Consider the following 18,651-nt stretch of genomic DNA (forward strand, 5'->3'; position numbering starts at 1 on the left):
GAGAGTATGGTGAAAGAGGAGATTCACTAGTTACTGCTGCACCAAATTCAGATAGCTTCAGTATAGGATTTTTGAAGTGGTCAAACAGAATATTCTGTGTATTGAGACTATAGTATCATACACTAACTACATAGTCCAAACAGAATCTCCTCTTTCACCATACTCTACTAGTGTAGTAGTGTATGATACTATAGTCTCAATTTTATATTGGTAAGAGTTACTTTCACTCTTTCAGTTTATCCTTATAACTCTTGAGTTGTGTGTTATTAAATCTAGAGTTATAGTATGGTTTTGTATGTTCCGGGAGAATTATGTGTTGCTGGGACCGAGACATCTCTGTCGATAGCATTGAGGTTCTTTGCTAATTGGTTTGTGATGTGTTGGTTATTAATATATGTGACTTGAACGTGATATATATGTGATACCATGTCTTGTGAATATCTATGCAGCATCTTATACTTAAATCTCAAAACTAATAAATCTTATAAATCATGAACATAAAAGGCAATTGAAGCCAAACTTATGGAACTGAACCAAAATCTATAAGCTGATCCATAGTTTGATTATTTTTGCAAATAAATGTAAATCATATATCAATCTATAAAGAAGCTAACATAGTAACTAATCACTCTAACTAAATCTATAACCGACTAAACCTAACTAAACATTAATAAAAAATAGCCGATAAAAAACAATTAAGAAACTAATTAATTACTCCAATTGAATCCAAACTTGCATGATTAACCTAACCTTACTATATGAGGATGATTAAAATCTTTGAGCATAGAGGCGTGACGTAAAATACTGAATGGAATGCCAATGTTTTTCTGATCTTCAGGAATGTGTAAATTCTTGAGAGTTAGTAAATCGGTTTTTGCACTTGATAACACTACCAAACCTTCTTTCTTCAACGCATAACAGTTCCAAATCTTTGTAAAACGGAATTAGCACTCTCGCGTGATTCGGTGTTAGCTCCGGTCTGCATCAATCATCACATATAAAGATAATTCACAATCAAAACAAATTCATAGTCGATATGAAAAATTGAAAAAACACCCGACTTTCTAAACATTTCTATCACATAAACACCAAATGCCGCCATAATGTCCATTTGTATCAATGATCATGTTATTATTACTAGTTTTGTTCGCCATTTAATCATCCTCATGCCAACTAGAATGAGTCACAAAAATACATGACAGTTTCGTCCCTACCATTCCCGAATAGTTTTCTGCAAGCAACATCAATTAGACAGACAACGGGGGGTTTCAGGAGCGCAATCCCCAACAATACCAACCTGAGAATCATTATCACTATGATTAAGGCTTATTCCATCCTCTTACATATGCTCTAAAAGTTGTTCTGGCAGCAAAATTTCCTTACCATCCTTGCCCTACAACATTCCTGTTACAGTGAAGAGGTTTATTGCAACCATTGTTAGAAGATGGCTTAACTGTTACAGGCCATGCTTCTTTGTAATCTTAACTAGCAGCAAAGAATTAACTGTTACAAGCCATTATTATAATCCTAATAATCTTAACTGTTATAATAGTAAATCTACTTCAGTATCTAACATGTTACTATCACTATTATTATAAACTAAAACATGTAAAATAAAGCCTACCCATCAGTGTTTAGGTTAATAAAAAAGTTTATAGAAAACTTTAAACCCCATATAAAAGAACTGCATCAACAAATTCAATAAGAATCAAACAAAACCATAATACCCAGGAACATAATTTGATATTATTCTCCGACTTGGCATTGTAACCAATGAAGGAATTAACGAAATAAATATGACACAACTACAAGCAGGGTTGGGGTATTGCTAACTCTACAACAACATAAAAAGTTACAATAGATGATACAATGGGATTGGGGACCCCTCTGAAAATTAATGCTTTCCCTATCCCATTAAAATTTTCTATTGTTCCATTACAAGATTTCATACAGTACAACATTTCAAAGCAAGACAGGATAACAAGCACTCCCATTTACAAACTATGCGCGATAAGTGTGTGGTACGTCCTGCTTTTTCGGAAGGCAGCAATGCTAGCTATTACAGCTTTACCAGCAATGAGTAAAGCATTTATACCCATCAGCTTCAACCCGAGGTTTTTAGTCAAATATGACAACCTATTTTCGTCACCTGTCATTTCCTGCATTTGATACACCTGTTCGCGGGATATGATGGTGTAAAGCTTCAACGGTAACTTTATGGTATCTGGAAAGAAGTATAATATCTCGTTATAATGTTCTTCAGTACCATGAAAAGTCATCTGCAGAATCGCCTTCGACTGGAAATCTTCTGTTGAAAGATCAAATACGAAAGCAAAAATCCCAAATTCTAGATCGGGCCTCTGGAATAAATTAAGTAAGACGTTGGTGCTTTGTCCTATATTCTTCGACAGGGACTTCTTAGGATGAGCTTCCTGAACATGGGTTAACTGATATATGCGTGAAGCTTCTGATAGGAATGGGCCTATTAACAAAGAAGGGGATGTGCTGGTTAACAAAGAGAATGTTAAGCCCAAAGTGTGGCGTGTGTATGAGAGGAGAATTAAGAAAAGAGTCACAAAGGAAGTGTGATGGCTGACGTGGCAGTTTGTTAGGATATTCCCCAATAAATATCATAGTGGGAATTAGTTATGATATCACTTGGTTTTATTATTCACCTTTGTGGTTAGGCAGTAAGAGAAACTTTCTCTACTGAGGAGCCTTAGCTCTGGTTGTATTTCCAGTTTTCCATTCATCATATATACAATAACTTCTTACCATTTTATATTGTTATCTCTGCTCTATCAATTGGTCCGACCTACCGCTGTTGATGCCCCGTGCCTATAAAGCACCTAAGATGGCGGATCGTGTTGCAGCTGTTGAAGGACGTTTGGCCGGTGTTGAGGAGAGTATTCTCGCGTTACGTGAGTTCATTGGTGCTGAGATTCAACGTGCTGTTGCGAGTCGTGAGACTCCGATGCCGAGTGCAGCAACAGTGACCTCTCAGTTGGATGAGTTTCGTTTGTCGGCGAAGAAGGTGGAGTTGCCGTCGTTTAACGGCGACGATCCGGTGGCTTGGATCACTCGTGCTGAGACATACTTTGAGGTGCAACGGATTTCTGAGGAAGTACGCATCCAATTGACTAAGCTTAGCATGGATGGTCCCACGATTCATTGGTTTAATCTCTGGCGTGATTCAACGGAGGAGTTATCTTGGGAGAATTTGAAGGAGGCGATGATGGCTAGATTTGGTGGTGACCGATTGGAAAACCCTTTTGAGGAACTCAAGGAATTGAAACAATCGGGAACAGTGGCAGATTACATCGCTGAGTTCGAATTGTACTCTTCTCAATGTGGACGGTTGCCGGAGCAACAATTCTTGGGTTACTTTGTTGGTGGTTTGCGTCACGATATTCGTTCTCGTGTTCGTACCTTCAAACCACGAAACCGTTATGTTGCGATGCAATTGGCACGTGATATAGAACGTGAGTTTTCTGAAGAAGTGGGTCACGGATCCGGGTCACGTTTCAAACCGGGTCAAGGGTCTTGGGCCCGGACTCAAAAACCTTTGTGGGCTTATCGTGAAGGTGAAGGGAAGGCTAATTCTAATTTGACCCAAACTGGGGGCGAATTAGGAAAAACTCGTTCAAGCCAAGCATCAGGGTCTCAAACCGGGTCAACTCGTTCGCCGACGTCACCGGTTGGATCACGTGCAAACTATGACCGCCGGAATCCTCGTGGAATCCGTCATATTCCGGGGGCGGAGGTTAATGAACGGCGAGCAAAGGGCCTCTGTTTTCGCTGCAATGAGAGATGGGATCCTCTCCATCAATGTGCTTCGAAACAGTTGCGGGTGCTAATTCTGGGTGATGATGAATTTATTAACGACGACGGCGAGATTGTTGTTTTGGAAGGGGACTCTGAGGAAGAGAAAGAGGCTGATGAGCTTGAATGTAAGTCTCTGGGAGTGTTTGGCTTATCAACAACTCCTAAGCAAGTGCGTACTATGAAGTTAGAAGGTGGATTGAAAGGGGCTAACATTCTGGTCTTGATCGATAGCGGTGCGACACACAATTTCATCTCTCCTAAAGTAGTTGAAGCTCTAGGTCTCTCTCTGGTTCCCTCCAATCCTTTGGGTGTCAAGTTAGGTGATGGCCATCGTGTTATGACTATGGGTAAGTGTGTTGGAATTTCTGTTGCATTGGGTGATATGGAAACCACTTTTGATGCTTACATACTGGAGATAGGTGGTGTGGACTTGATTTTAGGAGTGGTATGGCTGGAGACTCTTGGTAAGGTGACTATGGATTGGAAGGAGATGTCTATGTTGTTCACTTACAAAGGTAATTTAGTGAAGTTAGTGGGTCAACCCTTGGAAGACAAAATGGTTACCTTCCAAAGTTTAATGTGTACTTTCAGAGTCATTGAGGAGGAGAGTTGGCCTACCTTGATGGCAACAAATGGGGTTTCAGCTCAAGGACTGAATGAGGTACAAGATGAGGCCATGCAAGTGTTATTACACAAGTTTTCAAGTGTTTTCTGTGACATCAATGGCCTTCCCCCAGCTCGCAACACAAGTCATTCCATTGTGCTGCTACATGGTACTGGTCCGGTTAGTGTTCGACCTTATCGGTATCCTCACCATCACAAAGACGAGATTGAGAGACAAATCCAGAGCTTGTTGCAGCAAGGGGTAATTCGGAATAGCACAAGTGCTTTTTCCAGTCCGGTCATCTTGGTCAAGAAGAAGGATAAATCTTGGCGGATGTGTGTCGATTACCGTGCGTTGAATAAAGTCACAGTGCAAGATAAGTATCCTATTCCGGTGGTAGATGAATTATTAGATGAATTGCAGGGCTCTACATATTTTTCCAAGCTAGATTTAAAATCCGGATATCACCAAATTAGGATGAAAGAGGAAGACATTCATAAGACTGCATTTAGAACTCATGAAGGTCATTATGAGTATATGGTAATGCCATTTGGTCTTACTAACGCCCCGGCTACATTTCAATCGGTGATGAATGAAATTTTCAAACCTTACTTGAGAAAATTTGTCCTTGTTTTTTTTGATGATATATTAGTATATAGTACTAATTGGGCCAATCATTTGGAACACTTAGCTTTGGTTTTACAAATTCTGTTGAAGCATCAGTTTGTGGCTAACAAAGGCAAGTGCGCTTTTGGCCAAGAGAGGATTGAATACCTCGGACATGTTATCTCTAAGGCAGGGGTTAATGTGGATCCTTCTAAGGTTGACAGTGTGTTACAGTGGCCAGTTCCAAAGAATGTGAAAGGCGTTCGTGGTTTCTTGGGTTTAACTGGCTATTATCGGAAGTTTATAGCTAACTATGGGAACATTGCTAAACCTTTGACCGAATTGACTAAAAAGGATGGTTTCCAATGGAATACGGCTGCTGAGGAGGCTTTTCAGCGCCTGAAACTTGCAGTTACTTCTGCCCCTGTTTTGGCTTTGCCAAATTTCAATTTACCCTTTGAAATTGAATGTGATGCTTCCGGTAAAGGGGTTGGTGCCGTGCTGATGCAATTAAAGCATCCAATTGCTTATTTTAGCAAAGCTTTTGCATCATCAAAACTTTCCAAATCCGCGTATGATAAAGAGTTGATGGCGTTAGTCCTAGCTATCCAACATTGGCGACATTATTTGTTGGGTAGGAGGTTTATTGTGTACTCTGATCAGAAGAGTTTGAGACACCTCTTACAACAACGGATCACTACTTCCAATCAACAAGAATGGATGGCCAAACTGTTGGGCTTTGACTTTGAGGTTATTTACAAGGTTGGGGTGGAGAATAAGGTAGCTGATGCCTTATCGAGGAAACATGAGGAGGCAGAGGTCAAAACATTGTTGTCGTACCCGATATGGACCCAAGGGGGTCAGTTGCAGCAAGAAATCATGCAAGATCCTGTTCTCAAGCAGATTGTGGAAGCCATTCAATCAGATCCTATGTCTAAGCCCGGTTTTACTATCAAAGGCGGTATCCTGTTTTACAAAAACAGATTGGTAATTTCAGCCAAGTCCCCAATGATTGATGATTTGCTTAAAGATTTTCATTCTTCTCCTAGTGGGGGACACTCGGGCTATCTCAGAACATATAGAAGAATGGCAGGCACATTGTATTGGCAGGGCATGATGAAACGCGTTCAAGAGTTTATTAAAGCTTGTGATACGTGCCAAAGACAAAAGTATGCTGCCACCACACCTAGCGGGTTACTGCAGCCTTTGCCTATTCCGGGGCTGGTGTGGAGCGAAATTTCCATGGATTTCATTACTAATCTACCTAAGAGTAATGGTTATGAAGCTATTTTGGTGGTTGTTGATCGTCTCTCCAAATATAGCCATTTTGTTCCTCTCAAACACCCATTTACTGCTCGTTCCATTGCTTCCATTTTTGTGAAAGAGATAGTTCGACTTCATGGTGTTCCTGAATCAATCCTTAGTGATCGTGATCCATTGTTTGTGAGTATCTTTTGGAAGGAGCTGTTTAAGTTGTTGGGAACCGTGTTGAAGATGTCATCTGCTTACCATCCTCAAACCGATGGCCAAACAGAGGTGGTAAACAGGTGCTTAGAATCCTATCTTCGATGTTTCATCGCTGACCAACCGAAATCTTGGGCTCATTGGATTCCGTGGGCAGAGCTGTGGTACAACACCACATTCCATATATCTACAGGGTTCACACCTTTTGAGGTGGTGTATGGCAGGAAGCCTCCGGTGTTGGTACATTTTTTAGAGGGAGAAACTAGAGTTGAAGCCGTGGCGCAGGAATTACGCGATCGGGATGAAGCTTTGAGGCAGCTGAAGTTCAATTTGCAGAATGCGCAGGCACAAATGAAGGTTCAGGCTGATAAGAAGAGGAAAGATGTGAAGTTTGAGGTGGGGGACTGGGTGTTTCTTAAGCTAAGGCCTCATAGACAACAATCTGTGGTCCAACGAATCCATCAAAAGTTAGCTCCGCGATTCTTTGGTCCTTATCAAATCATCAAGAAAGTGGGATCAGTTGCTTATAAGCTACAGCTGCCTACTACATCAAAAATTCATCCAACATTTCACGTATCACAGTTGAAGAAAGCCGTTGGTAATTACACACCAACTAATGAGCTGCCTGCAAGCCTGGAAGTCGATAAAGGAGATGTAAGTCCCGCGAAATTGCTGTCTTGGAGGGATAAGTTTGATGCTGGCACACATACTCGAGAATGGTTAGTGCAGTGGGAAGGAATGGATATTGGTGATGCGACATGGGAGGAAGAGTTGTTGTTGAAGAGTCAATTTCCTGACCTCTGCCTTGAGGACAAGGCTGTTTATGAAGGAGGGAGTGATGATAGGAATGGGCCTATTAACAAAGAAGGGGATGTGCTGGTTAACAAAGAGAATGTTAAGCCCAAAGTGTGGCGTGTGTATGAGAGGAGAATTAAGAAAAGAGTCACAAAGGAAGTGTGATGGCTGACGTGGCAGTTTGTTAGGATATTCCCCAATAAATATCATAGTGGGAATTAGTTATGATATCACTTGGTTTTATTATTCACCTTTGTGGTTAGGCAGTAAGAGAAACTTTCTCTACTGAGGAGCCTTAGCTCTGGTTGTATTTCCAGTTTTCCATTCATCATATATACAATAACTTCTTACCATTTTATATTGTTATCTCTGCTCTATCAGCTTCTCTCAAGCCACTCATGAAAGCCCCATGCATAGTGGCTGGATATTGCCTACAAGTGGCTTCACCCGCAAAGAACAGTCGATTTCCCACATTTTCTGCAAGTATATCATAGTCCTGACCAGATGATTGCACGCTAACATGTGAATATGAACCATAAGAAAGGGGATCGCTTCCCCATCTGGTACAGATTGACTGTATTGGATCTGGCACAGTGATGCCTTTAGGTTGAAAAATACCTGTGGAAAAATATATAATCAAATTCAAAGTTGGAACCACATTTTTTTTAACAGTGAATCATATCAATTCATATGATTAAGAATAATAACTTAATAGCTTGAGATATATCATAATAATAATGTTGAATTCAATAATTGTGAGCTAAAAATTGAGGGAAAGAGGTACACTATAAGTCTCACAAAACAAAATAAAAAGCCACACATCATAAAAAGAAATGACATAGTCAAATACGGTGCACATGGTAGTAAGCAAGTGAATAAAGAGGAATGGTATAGCCAAATAAATGTAAACATTGAGTTACTATATCACGTGATTCATATTGATGATATGAAATCTTGTAATTGCATGCATGTATATGATATTTATTCACACATTATACATACAAAAAAAAAAGGCAAATCATATCGAATCGTACAATTAAAATAGCAAATCATGTAACCCTAACAAGTAACACATAAAACAAAGGGAAAGAAGGAAAATGTGCAAAAGGAAGCACTAATAAAATTTATTGAGCAAAAACAATAGATAAGGGTGTTTACTTTCACATGTCAAAAAATAAGTACAATAGATAGGGTGTTTACTTTTCATCAGTAAGTGAAAAAAAAAGTGAGAGGTACCTTTTAGAATGGCCAAAACCCGATTAAGTAAGATGGATGGATCCGTGGTTTCAAAGGTTTGCGCAGCTTCCCCGGCCACAAGCGCAATAAGTGCTGAGCCCCCAGAAACAGTGTGGTAACCATAAAATAAAAAGAATTCCCCACGATCGTGACTCTTTTCGTTGAGACATCCAAATGTGTCCCGTTCTTCCCCCCAAAATACATGTGGAAAAACCATAGCAACTTTGTTCAGAAGCCCGAAACCCATCCTCTCAATTGATTCCAGCTTTCTTGCAGGTAATTCAGGTTGAAAATTAATGGCCTTCTTTTTCAAAACTCCAAGAGGCACGGTGCATAATGCAAAATCTGCTTGAAAGACTTGATCCCCAGCAATAATTTCAACACCCTCATTTCCATATCTGATAGTATTGACGGTTTTTCTGTAAAAAATAGCAACTCCTTCGCACATAGCTTTAATTAATCTTCCATTTCCACCGGCAAGAAAACAATGATCACCAGCCATTTCAAAAGGATCATCCTGATCCCACTGGGCAGCTGAAAGATTTGAAAGACATCCAGCATTTGCATATTCTAAATTCGCAAGATGCCAATCGAGCAATTGCTTTTCATCAGTACTTTGAGCTACACCGTATAAACTCTTAAGTGTCTCCAAGACTGAACCAAGTGAGATATCACTTGCAAATCCACCCATAATTTTCCTCAGCTCCATAACTTTGTCAAGCAACTTATTGAAAACAAATTCAACACTTGAATCCATTTCCCTATCAACCGGTTCCCCATTCGGTTTGAATAAAGGGCAATTCGCTCTGACTTTATGCAGAGGAATTGAAAGTTGGCGTGCTAGAACCGCCAAAGGGTTAGCATTAACTCCTGTAATCACGCTCCCTCCTAGATCCATGGCCGCAAAAGTACCCTCTTTTCCAATCTTTTGCGTATAAACTCTACCGCCTGGACGGTTCCTACCTTCTAACACCCCAACTTTGTAACCATAAGACATTAGCTGCCTCGCCGCAGCCAACCCAGCCAACCCAGCACCAATAACAACCACACACCCTTTTGTCGTCTCAGGCAACTGAGACGTAAAGGATGGCAAAACCCCAAAATTTATATACCCATTATACAAAAGAAAATCGTACGCAGAATTTACTAAATGAACAAACTCACTGCTCACAGTTTCCCTAACCCGCCCCCTTGTCAACCACCTCCTAACATTCCCCCTCCAAAGAGCCAATATATGATTCCTAACAATAATATAATCATTCTGCTCTTTCCCACCCAACTCTCCAACAACCCCAGCACGAATCTCACTCTCAAGCAAAACATTAATAGGGAAACCGAGCGAAAAGGCAATCATAGACTCGGTGTTAGCCTCTTTCTGCAGATCTTCTTGGGACTTGTTCTTCTTCAAACTAGCATCCAACTTATCATCAAATATGTCATCATCATCCATCAAAACATCAATATAATTCCGAGAATTAACTTTTTTTCTCAGTGAATACCTCGAAACAGATCCATCTGAAGACTGAGTTGCCATTGTTTGTTCCTAATAAATATAATAAATAACCCTTTCTAGTATTCGGCTATTCGCAAACTAAATTAACCTAAATTCCAACCCAACAACAACAACAACAACAAGAATAATAATCCTAGGATTTCGGATTACAAACTATGCTAGGTTCGATTGGAAACAAAAGAATTCGAAATTGAAAAACTTATTCAGTAGCCACAGTTCCGAATAGTTGTTCTGCAAAGTATATGTAGCAAAACTTATTCAGTAAGCAATGTTGGCATGGCGGGAAATAGAGAAACTAATAGAAATGAAAAGTGAGAGAAATTTAAAAGAAAGAACTTACAGCGATTGAACGAAGAGATTGTTCCCAGAAACTGAAACTGTGACTCGGAAACAGCACGAATGAAAATGAGGTATGATTGATTGAAAAGAGGTTACCGTTATTTATAATGTCTGAAAACAAACAAAAATGGTAAATCAAACTACTCATAAAAAAAATAATTATTCCAGTCAATTAGTAAAAAAAAACTTTATTTTGTGGTCAAAGAAAATAACAATAATGAGATATTTTCTAATTTTTTATATTATTTTCTTTAACAATAGAGATATTTTAAAGGAAATATATACACACACTGACACACATAGGTTGATACGATCATGAGTTCGCTAAACACGTGGAAGGAAACTTATAAAAACAAAAATGCAAAAAAAAATATTTGGATGAAGATGCTTGAGCCCAACTTGAAGCCCATTTCACATGATAAGAAACATCCTTGGGCTGAATTGTGGTCTAATAATATTGGACTAAATAAAAAATAATTAAGTCCAATTTTCTTTATTTTTATTGTAATTTTCGTTTTTGGTATTATGAGGGTTTTTAGATGACCTTTAGTTGCTCCCTAGGCTCTCTAGATGCTTCCTAGTGGTGCACTAAGTCATTATAGTGGCTAGTGGAAATTTATAAGCATGTTAGTGGGAATTTTCTAAGTCCTATGGTGAATGTATGGTAGTGGACAATAAATCCTACTATGTAAGGATATGCTATAAATAGGACTATCATGTACTTTTCAAGAAACTTGGAATATAATCTAATTTGAGAGTTTCTCTTGTGAGAACTTTTTCTTTGTTCTTGTGATAAGAACATTGTTCTTGAGATAAGAACTTTATAGTGTTGGTTCTACCGGCAGGTCGCGGTTAGGGTCGCACTTTCTTTGATAACTTTGGTTCTACCGGCAGGTCGCGGTTAGGGTCAAGTTCCTCTTTTCCTTGATAACTTTGGTTCTACCGGCAGGTCGCGGTTAGGGTCAAGTTTCTCTTTTACCTGTTTTCAAGACGATCCTAAGCAGTCGCTTATCAGTTGGCATCAGAGCTTCGGCTCTTGAAATCATGTTTGATCTATCATTTTTTTTATCTTGTTAAAAAAAAAAAGAGTTGAAAAAAAAATATGGAGGAAGAAAAGCATGTCTCCATGAAACATTTGGAGAAGTTATTATTTCAAGAATTTCAAAAGTTTCATGAAAAGTTTGATCGCATAGAGAGGAATTATAAAAAAAATTATAAAAAGAGACGGAGAAAAGGAGATAGAAGATAGAAGAATGAATAGTGAGGGACAAACAAAAAAACATATTGCAAATTTTGATGTATTTTGGGGTAACTTCCAAAATAAAGAGATTGGTAGAGAGAAAAGAAAACAAGAGAGCAAGGAGAAACTTGAAAGTGAAGTGAAGGGAGAAAAGATTATTGAAAAAGAAATTGAGAACATTTTTGTGGCTATCGAAAATGTCACCATTCCTAAGAGTGAGAAAGAAAAAGAAGAGATTATTGAAAAAGAAATTGATAGCGTTTTTGTGGCTACCGGAAATGTCATCATTCCTTTTAATAATGTTTATTTTACTTCTTGTACTCTAGAGTCTTTATCTCAAGGAGAAGTTATTGAGGAAAATAGAAATTCCAATTTTGAGAGAAGTAAAGAAAAGGAAGTAGAGAACATAGAAAATTGTGATAGAGAATATAATGATGTTATTGTAGTGGAGGAGAAAGAAAATATTGAGAGAAAAGAAGAAAAGAAAAATGAATGTAAAGTAAAGGAAATTTATGAGAGGAAAATAAACGAGAAGGTTGAAAAGGATGACAACTTTGAGAAGATTGAAGGAAAAAAATTCAACTTGCAAAAAGAAAGGGAGTATCCAAAAGAGAGAATTTTTTTTACTAATCCTTTAGTTATTTATGCAGGTTTGGATTTGAGGACAAATCCTCTTGAAGAGGAAGAGAATGATACGATCATGAGTTCGCTAAACATGTGGAAGGAAACTTATAAAAACAAAATGCACAAAAAAATATTTGGATGAAGATGCTTGATCCCAACTTGAAGCCAATTTCACATGATAAGAAACATCCTTGGGCTGAATTGTGGTCTAATAATATTGGACTAAATAAAAAACAATTAAGTCCAATTTTCTTTATTTTTATTGTAATTTTCGTTTTTGGTATTATGAGGGTTTTTAGATGACCTTTAGTTGCTCCCTAGGCTCTCTAGATGCTTCCTAGTGGTGCACTAAGTCATTATAGTGGCTAGTGGAAATTTATAAGCATGTTAGTGGGAATTTTCTAAGTCCTATGGTGAATGTATGGTAGTGGACAATAAATCCTACTATGTAAGGATATGCTATAAATAGGACTATCATGTACTTTTCAAGAAACTTGGAATATAATCTAATTTGAGAGTTTCTCTTGTGAGAACTTTTTCTTTGTTCTTGTGATAAGAACATTGTTCTTGAGATAAGAACTTTATAGTGTTGGTTCTACCGGCAGGTCGCAGTTAGGGTCGCACTTTCTATGAACATAGAAAATTGTGATAGAGAATATAATGATGTTATTGTAGTGGAGGAGAAAGAAAATATTGAGAGAAAAGAAGAAAAGAAAAATGAATGTAAAGTAAAGGAAATTTATGAGAGGAAAATAAACGAGAAGGTTGAAAAGGATGACAACTTTGAGAAGATTGAAGAAAAAAAATTCAACTTGCAAAAAGAAAGGGAGTATCCAAAAGAGAGAATTTTTTTTACTAATCCTTTAGTTATTTATGCAGGTTTGGATCTGAGGACAAATCCTCTTGAAGAGGAAGAGAATGATACGATCATGAGTTCGCTAAACATGTGGAAGGAAACTTATAAAAACAAAATGCACAAAAAAATATTTGGATGAAGATGCTTGAGCCCAACTTGAAGCCAATTTCACATGATAAGAAACATCATTGGGCTGAATTGTGGTCTAATAATATTGGACTAAATAAAAAACAATTAAGTCCAATTTTCTTTATTTTTATTGTAATTTTCGTTTTTGGTATTATGAGGGTTTTTAGATGACCTTTAGTTGCTCCCTAGGCTCTCTAGATGCTTCCTAGTGGTGCACTAAGTCATTATAGTGGCTAGTGGAAATTTATAAGCATGTTAGTGGGAATTTTCTAAGTCCTATGGTGAATGTATGGTAGTGGACAATAAATCCTACTATGTAAGGATATGCTATAAATAGGACTATCATGTACTTTTCAAGAAACTTGGAATATAATCTAATTTGAGAGTTTCTCTTTTGAGAACTTTTTCTTTGTTCTTGTGATAAGAACATTGTTCTTGAGATAAGAACTTTATAGTGTTGGTTCTACCGGCAGGTCGCAGTTAGGGTCGCACTTTCTTTGATAACTTTGGTTCTACCGGCAGGTCGCAGTTATGGTCAAGTTCCTCTTTTCTTTGATAACTTTGGTTCTACCGGCAGGTCGCGGTTAGGGTCAAGTTTCTCTTTTACCTGTTTTCAAGACGATCCTAAGCAGTCGCTTATCATAGGTTTTTAATAGTTGGATAAAATTAAATATTTTTATACAAAATTTGACAAAGGGCTTCTTTTTATTTTTACAAGGTTAAAAATAATAGAATAGTCAAAGAAAATAACAATAACAGAAAGAATTAAATTTTTTTATTTCTTATCTTTAATAGTAAAAATATTTTACAGTATATAGGTTTTAAATAATTGTAATACAAAATTTAATTTATTAGAAAAATAAAATAATTTTTTAGGAAAAATGTGTCATAGGATGATAGTTTTTTTTGGTTTCATGAGTGCAGTCTGGCAAGTGGATCAGTCTATCGTCGAGTAATAATTCTCATTTGAATGAGTTCGTATTCACATGGATTGTGCCAAAACGATTAGTTTTGTTTAGGAATTAGATAGTTTGCATTCGCTTTGGTTTTTAAAAAAGGTTTGAGACAAATTCAGATAATAGAAGATAAAAGATGTAGGGTTTAGAGAATAGGTTAAGTGCTTTTGAATCTCTCCTCTACTCTGCTTGGTAATTCGGCGTTATATTATTACCATTCTTTCATTAGCCGGCAGATTAATTTCTAATTTGTAAAATGTGCTCTCGCATACTAAAATTACCCCTATTGCAAGTGAAGACGCTATTATTTACCGTGATAAGAAAATCATTATTTGTCACGTATTAACCTTTAACAAGTTCTCAACGTTTATTTTACCGTAATTAAATAACTGAAAATATGCAGAATTTAACAATGATGCAACTCTTAATCCTAGTAACCCCTAGCCTTGGACCTTTGTATGTACTACTGTTTCCAATTCTAGTTATATTATCTTTATAGTTCGGGACACTACTACAAAAATGAGTTTTAATAGCGCCTATTTAATAGCGCTTATTAAAAAAACGCTATTAAAAATGAAACACGGAGCCTTTTTATAGCGCTTTCAGTATAAACGCTTTTAAAACCTTGAACCCAGGAGTGCTACAATAGCGTTTTTGAGAAAAGCGCTATTAAAACTATAAACGCGTAACTCTATGATAGCGCGTTTTACATGAGCGCTATAGTAAGGAAAATAAATAAATTAAAATCTGTAGTGGGGTGGGTGTCGAACCTTTGACCCCTTGGTTGCTGAATAATAAAAAAAAAACATAGATAAATTCTTTAGAAAAAAGATTATAGTTTCCTTTGTTCAAATTCTCCTCTTCTCTCCTTTGTACCTTCGTTCATCTCACTCAAACCCAACGACCTTCTTCAAACCACCCAGAAACATTCATCTCACTCCACATAGAACCCTTCTTCGTCTTCGACCTTCGTCTCATCATTCTCACTCACCCATAAACTCATTAAAACCCTAAACCCCATTAAATCTCAATCGATTGAACTCAGAATTTTAAACCCTAAATTAAAAATCAATCGAACCTAGAGAACTCGCTGAAACACTAAAACCATATTTCCCCATCGTTCATCATTGTCCATCATTTACCCAGAAATTCATCATTCCTCCATCTTATCATAAGTGGTTAGGTTATTCAGTCTTACTCAATCAACAACACTTTTTTTTTTGTTTTTTTTGTTTATATCAGATTGATTAAAATTGTCTGATTTGGGGATTATGCTGTTGTCTTTTTTTCACAGGTTATGCACAAATTCAATTCTACTAATTTTTGTTGCACAAACTAAATTAAACTATACTTATGTTCTTAATGTTTTATGGTAATTTCTGTTTTTTTTTTCTTTCCAAATTCAGGATGCTGAAGGAAATGAAATATCACGTGCAGGTTATATTTTGATTGATAAGATTTCATTTGATAGAAAGGTTTAGTTATATTTTCTAAAGTTGATCAAAGATTAAATGTTTCTAACATGATGCAGTAATTAATTGGCAGGAGCACATATCAGGTTGGGAAGACATGTTTCCACTTGGGGGAGGACACTTGCATTTGAAGCTGCAAGTTGTATTACTATTTAGTGATAAAGAGTGTGACATAATTCGTATGATGTACTACTTATATTTCTGAAATCTTAACATTCCTAAACATAGAAAATTAATGGCCTTGGTAAGTTTTTGTGATTATGCTGATATATCTTGGATAATTGAAATATTATAGGATACTTTGATAGGATTAGTCAAATTTCTATATAATAACATAGAAGGAAGAATGATCTTCTTAATACAAGTCAAAGAGTGCAGAAAGTGACATTAGAGGTTTATAGATGCGGTCATTATGTTAATCTTCTTCTGGTGCGGTTGTCCCTGCTTCAGACTGTGGTGTGTTTGCCATTTGTAGGAGTGGTTTCTAGATGTGGTGTTGTTGAGTTGGTTTTAATGAATTATTGTTTCTTTGAGATTGTCTTCCTTTTTGGTTTGGGAGTGTGTAGGTGTAATTTTAAGGTGTGTTTTGTCCCTTTTATGTGCTGTAGTTATCTTTTAGTTTTTTGGATTTCTATTTGGTACTTGTGGAGGCAGGTCGGTAGTGTTTCTAGTTTTGCTTGGTAATAAAGGCTTTGAAGATGCAATAGTAATCTCAGCATTGGCCTTTATTTATTTCCTCAGAATGAAAGCTGCTGACATTTTGCACAAACTTGAAAACATGTTTTATTTTATAAATGTTTTTTATTTCTTGTTTATATAAATGTTTTTTATTTCTTTTTTATTTCTTTTTTTGACGTAAATGTGTTTATCTTATTTCATTGATCTATAATGTTTTTTATTTCTTGTTTATATAAATGTTACCTTTATTAACCTGTTACAGATTCATTATAAAGGAAAGAACCAAATATGCTTTCTCAAAACCAACTTTAGTAATAAGAATGATTTGTTAAATTGGACATATTGTATGTTAAGGTGTGTTTTTACATGTGAAATTCTGGAAACCTGAGTAAATATAGTTTACCCTGACTTTTTCCACACAACAAGGTTAAAAGAAAAAGTAGTTATTGTTATTGAATAAGTATAGATGCTCACTGAAATTGAATCAGAATATTCTTTGAATCGGTTCATTTGAAATTGTATGTTTGCTTATAAGCTAAGCTATTGTTATTAAGTTTATTTTTCTTTAATTTTTCAGGGACTTCTTGGTAAGATGAGAAAGTTGTTGGCCTGGTTTGGAAAATGGTAGAGGGAAAAGAAAGCAAGACAGTGCCCCCTTCCCCTCAAGTTCTCACACTTACCTTCCAAAGTTTATGTAACTCAAACAATTTAACGGTGCTCCATTTTATCGTAGTCATTCAGCTGTTTGATGGCCTTGAAGCGTATTTGATGTGTCGAACTGTTATCACTCATATTGTGTAAGTAACCATGTACTTAAGTGTATGTAGCTCATAATTTTTTTTTTGTTTATCATGTTTATTTTTAATTCTGAAACTTCTGAATATTACTCCCGTAGACATGACTCATGAGTAGCTTCTTTTCTTGTTAGTGTTATTAGTTATGCTTCATTCAAGTTTGAACACATGACTCGTGAGTAGCTTCTTTTCTTGTTAGTGTTATTAGTTATGCTTCATTCAAGTTTGAACACTAAGTGATGAATTTTCTGGTTCCTTGGCTGTAATATTTTTTGAAAAGAGTTACAAGCTTGTCTTGTAGCTTTCAAAGAATTAGTTTGATGTGGTCCACTATTTGATAAAGCTTTCTGATATCTAACTTTATTGGGTGAGCTTCTATTTCTTTGATTTTCTATTTGATAAAGCATACTACTCTGCCTTTTGATTTTGATATGATGGTTGTGAAGTTTTAGGCTATAAGATCATTGTTAGGTTCAAAGTTCTAAGAATTTTGGATTTGTGTCAATAAACTTCTAGGTTCCAACTAAAGAAAGCGGACATTGCTTATATAAGACACCTTTCTGCCAGGCTTCCTGAGGTTAGACATCTATTATCTATATCTTTCATTGAACTTAATGATTTTATTTCTAGTTGACTACAAGAATCAAGTTGCAGCCCGCAGACATCTATTATCTACAAGAATCAAGTTTCAGGTGAAGAAGCTCTGCACCAGAGGGAAGATTAAATCAAATAGTAGATAAAGATCTAATGGGAGAGTAACTTATTTAAATGGGAAGAAATTGTCCACGTTGCACTCATGTGTAGACATTTTAGGTGACTTTGTTCATTATGTGGAATTGCATATGCCTCTAAGTACTAAGGCACCACATGTAGTTATGAATTTTGTGACAATCTGAGCTAGTAATTAAGGCTTTTTTCATGTACCAAAGATCAACTATTTTGAAATCAATGGTGTCATTTATAAGCAAAGGATTGATTAAGTTAAGTTTGTCATTTTGATACATCTAGATATATTTGAGTTGTATTTTGAAGTTGGATTATTTTATTAACCAATACTTGGTTAATATTGTAGTGCATGTCACTTATTTTATTTCTTATGTGCTGTTTGATTTTAGGATTAATGAAATTTGTTTGGTTTTTATTATCCAGATTCAGATAAAAAAAGGATTTTTTTTTTAATTTTAAAAAGGACTTACAATATCGCTTTTTGGTTACGGGCGCTATTAAAAGCTGTATCCTTGAATGATTATAACAACGCTTTATATGCGGGCGCTATTAAATAACTGACATATGATAGCGTTTTCTAGAAAAAGCGCTATAAAACATTGTTTCCAAGCAGCGGCTGACTACATACAATAGCGGTTTTTGAAAACAACGCTATTAAAGGTGGACATTTGATAGCGTTTTAAAACGCTATTATAGGCACCAAACCTATAATAGCGGTATCAGTAATAGCGTTTTTAAGCGCTATTAAAAGTTAAAAAAAACGCTATTGAAGACCCATTTTTGTTGTAGTGGGA

The 18,651-nt window shown here is 36.4% G+C and overlaps 1 protein-coding gene and 2 long non-coding RNA genes across 3 annotated transcripts; 2 read left to right on the plus strand and 1 right to left on the minus strand.

Annotated features, from left to right (window-relative positions):
• Positions 1 to 1,691: 1,691 nt before the first annotated feature.
• LOC123924662 (lysine-specific histone demethylase 1 homolog 2-like) lies at positions 1,692 to 10,461 on the minus strand. The gene is made up of 4 exons (XM_045977614.1): positions 10,384 to 10,461; positions 8,531 to 10,274; positions 7,681 to 7,912; positions 1,692 to 2,469 (listed from the first exon to the last, which is right to left on the minus strand). Exons 2-4 carry the CDS (start codon positions 10,062 to 10,064, stop codon positions 1,995 to 1,997), a joined length of 2,241 nt encoding a protein of 746 aa, XP_045833570.1. The 5' UTR covers positions 10,065 to 10,274; positions 10,384 to 10,461; the 3' UTR covers positions 1,692 to 1,994.
• A 4,973-nt stretch (positions 10,462 to 15,434) lies between these two features.
• On the plus strand, positions 15,435 to 15,926 carry LOC123919821. Its single transcript, XR_006813324.1, has 3 exons — positions 15,435 to 15,481; positions 15,594 to 15,624; positions 15,733 to 15,926. It is a non-coding gene; the product is annotated as an uncharacterized LOC123919821 (long non-coding RNA).
• Positions 15,927 to 16,775: 849 nt separating this feature from the next.
• On the plus strand, positions 16,776 to 18,076 carry LOC123924392. The gene is made up of 2 exons (XR_006814678.1): positions 16,776 to 17,134; positions 17,648 to 18,076. It is a non-coding gene; the product is annotated as an uncharacterized LOC123924392 (long non-coding RNA).
• The last annotated feature ends 575 nt before the right edge of the window (positions 18,077 to 18,651 follow it).

The sequence above is a fragment of the Trifolium pratense genome, linkage group LG4 (genome assembly GCF_020283565.1).
Source record: "Trifolium pratense cultivar HEN17-A07 linkage group LG4, ARS_RC_1.1, whole genome shotgun sequence".
Lineage (NCBI taxonomy): Eukaryota > Viridiplantae > Streptophyta > Magnoliopsida > Fabales > Fabaceae > Trifolium > Trifolium pratense.

What these genes read in the sequence shown, in the direction of transcription:
- LOC123924662 (XM_045977614.1), bottom strand. Translation starts at nt 10,064, where the DNA reads ATGGCAACTCAGTCTTCAGATGGATCTGTTTCGAGGTATTCACTGAGA. An exon ending in GGTTTTGGCCATTCTAAAAG is followed by an intron (nt 7,913 to 8,530) that starts GTACCTCTCACT and finishes ATTTTTCCACAG; the next exon opens with GTATTTTTCAACCTAAAGGC. An exon ending in GCTTTCATGAGTGGCTTGAG is followed by an intron (nt 2,470 to 7,680) that starts AGAAGCTGATAG and finishes CCCATTCCTATC; the next exon opens with AGAAGCTTCACGCATATATC.